Here is an 8,109-nt window from a genome sequence, read left to right as displayed (position 1 = left end):
AATTGTACCCGCCTCCACCACATCCTCTGGCAGCTCATTCCATACACGTACCACCCTCTGTGTGAAAAAGTTGCCCCTCAGGTGTCTTTTATATCTTTCCCCTCTCACCCTAAACCTGTGCCCTCTAGTTCTGGACTCCCCAACCCAGGGAAAAGACTTTGTCTATTTATCCTATCCATGCCCCTCATGATTTTGTAAACCTCTATAAGGTCACCCCTCAGCCTCCGATGCTCCGGCCCCAGCCTGTTCAGCCTCTCCCTGTAGCTCAGACCCTCCAACCCTGGCAACATCCTTGTAAAAACAATGACTGCAGATTGTGGAAACCAGATTCTGGATTAGTGGTGCTGGAAGAGCACAGCAGTTCAGACAGCATCCGAGGAGCAGCGAAATCGACATTTCGGGCAAAAGCCCTTCATCCGGAATACAGGAATAGTGATGAAGGGCTTTTGCCCGAAACATCGATTTTACTGCTCCTCGGATGCTGCCTGAACTGCTGTGCTTTTCCAGCACCACTAATCCAGAACATCCTTGTAACTCTTTTCTGAACCCTTTCAAGTTTCACAACATCTTTCCGATAGGAAGGAGACCAGAATTGCACGCAATATTCCAACAGTGGCCTAACCAATGTCCTGTACAGCCGCAACATGACCTCCCAACTCCTGTACTCAATACCCTGACCAATAAAGGAAAGCATACCAAACGCCTTCTTCACTATCCTATCTACCTCCGACTCCACTTTCAAGGAGCTATGAAGCTGCACTCCAAGGTCTCTTTGTTCAGCGACACTCCCCAGGACCTTACCATTCTGGATCATGCCAACACGATGGGTCAAAAGCACATTCTCCTCGTGCACAACCCCCTCCCCACCGCACCCGCGGGTCCGTATTGCTATTTCTGCATTCATGTGGTTCCCAACTCTGCCACCAAAGGGAAAAACTACCCAGAAATCTCAGCACCAACAGTCAGCCATTTGTCAGTGTAAGTATTTCTGTCGCTAATTATCAATCAGTAAAAGCCTGACTTGTGCTGATGCTAAAGCTGACCATAGCTGGCTGGTCACAACTGAAGTGCAGGGGGACGATAGTCAAGTTGACGAAATGTGTAGATCACGCTCAGAGCACTGTGTACTGCAATTCCCACCTGCTTTAAAGGACACAACACACAAGGGAGAGGTAGAAAGGCCAGTCACTAGGTTGGGGGGATTGAGAGGGAGGTAACTACCCCAGGAGAGACTCAATGTTTCTGCAGTACCAGCTTGCCAGGACGCTGAGGGCAGTGGGAGCTGATCGTGGTCTTTGAAGGGGTTTCAATAAGGTGGGTGTCCCATTTGTGGGAGGAGACCATGACTACCCATCTCAGACTGTCCCTAATAAATCCAGTCAGGACTTCAATAGAAATGCCTTCACCCAGATAGTGCAAGAGAAGGGAGGTACAGAGATAGGGAGGGGGTGTAGGGGCTGGAGGGGGTTACAGAGATAGGGAGGGTTCTGGGCCACTGAAGGATCAGAGAGCAGAATGAGACTTGTACACCAAGATTGTTTGATGTTGACCCTCCAATTATGTTTCAATGACCTTTTTCCAAGCTACGGTTCCCAAATGTGCTCCTGTATTTCTCCCAGCTGTCCTGCAGCCTAAGCACGCAATCCTCAACATGGTAAGGACTCTGAGGAAGCACCCTTGCTTCTGTTGCATCCCTGGCACTCAGCGATGGGCAAACTATTCACCTGTGGGGGGCATCAGAGGTGCAGCCAAGTGACAGGAGTGGACACTGGGCATTGGGGGTCATTGGATGTTTTGGGGCTACCACATGGCCCAGAAAGTCAACCAGAAAAGAGGGAGAGGTCGGAGCAGAAGCTCACAGAAGATGAAGCGAGCTGCCGAAATTCACGTTTTCAGTCTCTAGGCCTTGAATTCGCTTCTGACGCTGGGTTTATTGGTCAAGATGACCTCGATATCGCTGAGAATCTGTGGAGTCAGCTGAGGAAGGATCTGGACAGAGAAAATATCAACAATGTGATCAGCTACTCAGCAATGAGAACCCTGAATGAGAACATCCCAACAAACCAACAGGGCACGGTAATTGTGCTCAGCGAGGACTGCAGAGGCTGGGCATCAGGCTCGAGAGGGTGGTGCTGGAAAAGCACAGCTGGTCAGGCAGCATCCGAGGAGCAGGGAAATCGACATTTCGGGCATAAACCCTTCATCAGGAATGTGAGGAAAATCTTATGCCCCGACTAACTGCGCTTTTCCAGCACCAGTTTTCAGTCCAGTGCACAATAAAATGGCAATACTCAACAGAAAACCAACAAACTGCTAAATCTTCCTCAATGACCTCGAGGAGAAATAGTCATAACAGAGATGAAAACTATATCGATTTCAAACATGAGATCAGTCACCAAACACTCCCAGGACAGGGACAGCACGGGGTTAGATACAGAGTAAAGCTCCCTCTACACTGTCCCCATCAAATACTCACAGGACAGGGACTGCACGGGGTTCGATACAGAGTAAAGCTCCCTCTACACTGTCCCCCTCAAACACTCCAGGACAGGGACAGCACGGGGCTAGATACAGAGTAAAGCTCCCTCTACACTGTCCCCATCAAATACTCACAGGACAGGGACTGCACGGGGTTAGATACAGAGTAAAGCTCCCTCTACACTGTCCCCCTCAAACACTCCCAGGACAGGGACAGCACGGGGTAAGATACATGGTAAAGCTCTCTCTACACTGTCCCCATCAAACATTCCCAGGACAGGGACAGCACGGGGATAGATACAGAGTAAAGCTTCCTCTACACTCTCCCCCATCAAACACTCCCAGGGACAAGGACAGCACGGGGTTAGATGCAGAGTAAAGCTCCCTCTAGACTGTCCTCATCAAACACTCCCAGGACAGGGACAGCACGGGGCTAGATACAGAGTAAAGCTCTCTCTACACTGTCCCCCCATCAAACACTCCCAGGGTCAGGGACAGCACGGGGTAAGATACAGAGTAAAGCTTCCCCTACACTGTCCCCATCAAACACTCCCAGGACAGGGACAGCACAGGGTTGGATACAGAGTAAAGCTCCCTCTACACTGTCCCCCTAAAACACTCCCAGGAACAGGGACAGCACGGCGTTAGATACAGAGTAAAGCTGCTTCTACAGTGTCCCCATCAAACACTCCCAGGGACAAGGACAGCACGGGGTTAGATACAGAGAAAAGCTTACTCTACACTGTCACTGTAAAACACTCCCAGGAACAGGGACAGCACGGGGTTAGATACAGAGTAAAGCTCCCTCTACACTGTCCCCATCAAGCACTCCCAGGACAGGGACAGCACGGCGTTAGATACAGAGTAAAGCTCTCTCTGCACTGTCCCCCATCAAACACTCCCAGCGCAGTGACAGCACAGGCTTGGGTACAGAGTAAAGTTCCCTCTACACTGTCCCCCAATCAAACACTCCCTGGACAAGGACAGCACACGGTTAGATACAGAGTAAAGCTCTCTCTTCACTGACCCCATCAACACAGCCAGGACAGGGACAGCACGGTGTTAGGTACAGAGTAAAGCACCCGCGACACTGTCCCCCTCATTAAACACTCCCAGGACAGGGACAGCATGGGGTTGGATACAGAGTAAAGCTCCATCTACACTGTCCCCATGACACACTCTCAGGACAGGGACTGCGTGGGGTTAGATACTGAGTAAAGCTCTCTCTACACTGTCCCCATGACACACTCTCAGAACAGGGTAGCACGGTATTAGATACAGAGTAAAGCTCCATCTATACACTGTCCCCATCAAACTCTCCCAGGACAGGGACAGCACGGGGTTACATACACAGTAATGCTCCCTCTACACTGTCCCACTAAAAGACTCCCATGACAGGGACAGCACGGGGTTAGATACACAGTAATGCTCCCTCTACACTGTCCCACTAAAAGACTCCCATGACAGGGACAGCACGGGGCTAGATACAGGTTAAAGCTCTCTCTACACTCACCCCATCAAACACTCCCAGGGCCGGGACAGCACGGGGCTAGACACAGAGTAAAGCTCCTTCTACACTGTCCCCATCAAACACTCCGAGGACAGGGACAGCACAGGGTTGGAGACAGAGTAAAGCTCTCTCTACACTGTCCCCATCAACCACTCCCAGGACAGGGACAGCACGGGGTTAGATACAGGTTAAAGCACTCTCTACATTGTCCCCATCAAACACTCCCAGGACAGGGACAGCACGGGGGTAGATACAGAGTAAAGCTCCCTCTACACTGTCCGCATCAAACACTCCCAGGACAGGAACAGCACGGGGTTAGATACAGGGTAAAGCTCTCTCTACACTGTCCCCCATCAAACACTCCGAGGACAGGGACAGCACAGCGTTGGAGACAGAGTAAAGCTCCCTCTACACTGTCCCCATCAACCACTCCCAGGACAGGGACAGCGTGGGGGTAGATACAGAGTAAAGCTCTCTCTACACTGTCCGCATCAAACACTCCCAGGGACAGGGACAACATGGGGTTAGATAAAGGTAAAGCTCCCTCTACACTGTCCCCCATCAAACACTCCGAGGACAGGGACAGCACGGGGTTAGATACAGAGTAAAGCTCCTTCTACACTGTCCCCATCAAACACTCCCAGGACAGGGACAGCACGGGGTTGGATACAGAGTAAAGCTTCCTCTACACTGTCCCCCCCATCAAACACTCCCAGGACAGGGACAGCACGGGGTTAGATACAGATTAAAGCTCACTCTACACTGTCCCCATCAAACACTCCCAGGACAGGGACAGCACGGGGTTAGATACAGAGTAAAGCTCTCTCTACACTGTTCGCCCCCATCAAACACTCCCAGGACAGGGGCACCATGGGGTTGGATACTGAGTAAAACTCCCTCTACACTGTCCCGATCAAACTCTCTCAGGACAGGGACAGCTCGGGGTATGATAAAGTGTAAAGCTCCCTCTGCACTGACCCCATAAACACTGCCAGGACAGTGCCAGCACGGTGTTAGATACAGAGTAAAGCTCCCTCTACACTGTCCCCCTCATTAAACACTCCCAGGACAGGGACAGCAAGGGGTTGGATACTAAGTAACGCTCCCTCCACACTTTCCCCATGAAACACTCTCAGAACAGGTTCAGCACGGGATTAGATACAGAGTAAAGCCCGCTCTACACTGTCCCAATCAAACACTCCCAGGACAGCGACCGCACAGGGTTAGATACAGAGTAAAGCTCCCTCTACACTGTCCCCATCAAACACTCCCATGGACATGGACAGCACAGGGTTGGATACTGAGTAAAGCTCCCTCTACACTGTCCACATCAAACACTCCCAGCATTGGGACAGCACAGGGTTGGATACAGAGTAAAGCGCCCTCTACACTATCCCCATCAGACACTCCCAGGACAGAGACAGCGCTGGGATAGATACAGGTTAAAGCTCCCTCTGCACTGTCCCCATCAAACACTCCCAGGACAGGGACAGCACGGGGTTAGATACAGAGTAAAGCTCCCTCTCCACTGTCCCCCTCAAATACTCCCAGGACAGGGACAGCACGGGGCTAGATACAGGGTAAAGCTCCCTCTCCACTGTCCCCCTCAAATACTCCCAGGACAGGGACAGCACGGGGTTAGATACAGAGTAAATCTCTCTCTACACTGTCCCCATCAAACACTCCCAGGACAGGGACAGCACAGGGTTGGATACAGGTGAAAGCTCCCTCTACACTGTCCCCATCAAGCACTCCCAGGACAGGGACAGCACGGGGTTAGATACTGAGTAAAGCGCCCTCTACACTGCCCCCCCATCAAACCCTCCCAGGACAGGGACAGCACGGGGCGAGGTACAGGGTAAAGCTCCCTGTACAGTGTCCCTCATCAAACCCTCCCAGGACAGGGAAAGCACGGGGCTAGATACAGGGTAAATCTTCCTCTACACTGTCCCCAAAAAACACTCCCAGCACAGGTACAGCACAGGGTTGGATACAGAGTAAAGCTCTCTCTTCACTGACCCCATCAACACTCCCAGGACAGTGCCAGCACGGTGTTAGGTACAGAGTAAAGCACCCGCGACACTGTCCCCCTCATTAAACACTCAGAGGACAGGGACAGCACGGTGTTAGGTACAGAGTAAAGCTCCCTCTACACTGTCCCCATGACACACTCTCAGGACAGGGTCAGCACGGGGTTAGATACAGGGTAAAGCTCTCTCTACACTGTCCCCAATCAAACACTCCCAGCAAATGGACAGCACAGGGTTGGATACAGAGCAAAGCTTCCTCTACACTGTCCCCCATCAAACACTCCCAGCAAATGGACAGCACAGGGTTGGATACAGAGTAAAGCTCTCTCTACACTGTCCCCCAAAAACACTCCCAGGACAGGGACAGCACGGGGTTAGATACAGAGTAAAGCTCTCTCTACACTGTCCCCATCAAACACTCCCAGGACAGGGACAGCACAGGGTTGGATACAGAGTAAAGCTTCCTCTACACTGTCCTAATCAAACACTCCCAGGACAGCGACCGCACGGTGTTAGATACAGGGTAAAGCTCCCTCTACACTGTCCCCATCAAATACCCCAGGTCAGGGACAGCACGGGGTTAGACACAGAGTAAAGCTCCCTCTACACTGTCCCCCCATCAAACACTTCCAGGGCAGGTACAGCACGGGGCTAGATACAGAGTAATGCTCTCTCTACACTGTCCCCCTAAAACACTCCCAGGGACAGGGACAGCACGGGGTTAGACACAGGGTCAAGCTCCCTCTGCACTGTCCCCCTAAAACACTCCTAGGGACAGGGACAGCACGGAGATCGATACAGAGTAAAGCTCCCTCTACACTGTCCCCATCAAACACTCCCAGGACATGGACAGCACGGGGTTAGATACAGAGTAAAGCTCCCTCTACACTGTCCCCATCAAACACTCCCAGGGCAGGGTCAGCACGGGGCTAGATACAGGGTAAAGCTCCCTCTACACTGTCCCCATCAAACTCTCCCAGCAGAGGGGCAGCACAGGGTTCGATACAGAGTAAAGCTCCCTATACACTGTTCCCCCCATCAAACAGTCCCAGGGCAGGGACAGCACGGGGTTGGATACACAGTAAAGCTCCCTCTATGCTGTCCCCATCAAACACTCCCAGCAGAGGGACAGCACAGTGTTAGATACAGAGTAAAGCTCCCTCTACACTGTCCCCATCAAACACCCCAGGTCAGGGACAGCACGGGGTTAGACACAGAGTAAAGCTCTCTCTACACTGTCCCCCCATCAAACACTCCCAGAACAGGGACAGCACAGGGTTGGATACAGGTTAAAGCTCTCTCTACACTGTCCCCATCAAACACTCCCAGGACAGGGACAGCACGGGGTTAGATACAGAGTAAAGCTCTCTCTACACTGTCCCCCATCAAACACTCCCAGGACAGGGACACCATGGGGTTGGATACTGAGTAAAGCTCCCTCTACACTGTCCCCATCAAACACCCCAGGACAGGGACAGCACAGGGTTGGATACAGAGTAAAGCTCTCTCAACGCTGTCCCCATCAGACACTCCCAGGACAGAGACAGCGCTGGGTTAGATACAGAGTAAAGCTCCCTCTACACTGTCCCCATCAAACACTCCCAGCACAGGGACAGCACAGGGTTGGATACAGAGTAAAGCTCCCTCTCCACTGTCACCCTCAAACAGTCCCAGCACAGGGACAGCACAGGGTTGAAGACAGAGGGTGGTGGTGGAAGGTTGTTTTTCAGACTGGAGGCCTGTGCCCAGTGGAGTGCCACAAGGATTGGTGCTGGGCCCTCTACCTTTTGTCATTTACATAAATGATTTGAATGTGAGCATAAGAGGTACAGTTAGTAAGTTTGCAGATGACACCAAAATTGGAGGTGTCATGGACAGCGAAGAGGGTTACCTCAGATTACAACAGGATCTGGACCAGATGGGCCAATGGGCTGAAAAGTTGCAGATGGCGTTTAATTCAGAAAAATGCGAGGTGCTGCATTTTGGGAAAGCAAATCTTAGCTGGACTTATACACTTAATGGTAAGGTCCTAGGGAGTGTTGCTGAACAAAGAGACCTTGGAGTGCAGGTTCATAGCTCCTTGAAAGTGGA

The 8,109-nt window shown here is 51.8% G+C and overlaps 1 protein-coding gene across 1 annotated transcript in view; it reads right to left on the bottom strand.

The window, feature by feature from the left end:
* Positions 1-744: 744 nt before the first annotated feature.
* The window catches only part of LOC122547338 (voltage-gated potassium channel subunit beta-3-like), a 19,357-nt gene continuing 11,992 nt past the window's right edge, over positions 745-8,109 (bottom strand). Inside the window, exon 5 of the mRNA XM_043685978.1 lies at positions 745-1,989. Coding sequence (XP_043541913.1) covers positions 1,900-1,989 — 90 coding nt within the window. The 3' untranslated portion in view covers positions 745-1,899. The remainder of the gene's footprint in view (positions 1,990-8,109) is intronic.

The sequence above is a fragment of the Chiloscyllium plagiosum genome, unplaced genomic scaffold, assembly GCF_004010195.1.
Source record: "Chiloscyllium plagiosum isolate BGI_BamShark_2017 unplaced genomic scaffold, ASM401019v2 scaf_2759, whole genome shotgun sequence".
NCBI lineage: Eukaryota > Metazoa > Chordata > Chondrichthyes > Orectolobiformes > Hemiscylliidae > Chiloscyllium > Chiloscyllium plagiosum.
Note: the sequence above shows the minus strand (reverse complement) of the source record. Positions and strands in the feature narration are given on the sequence as shown.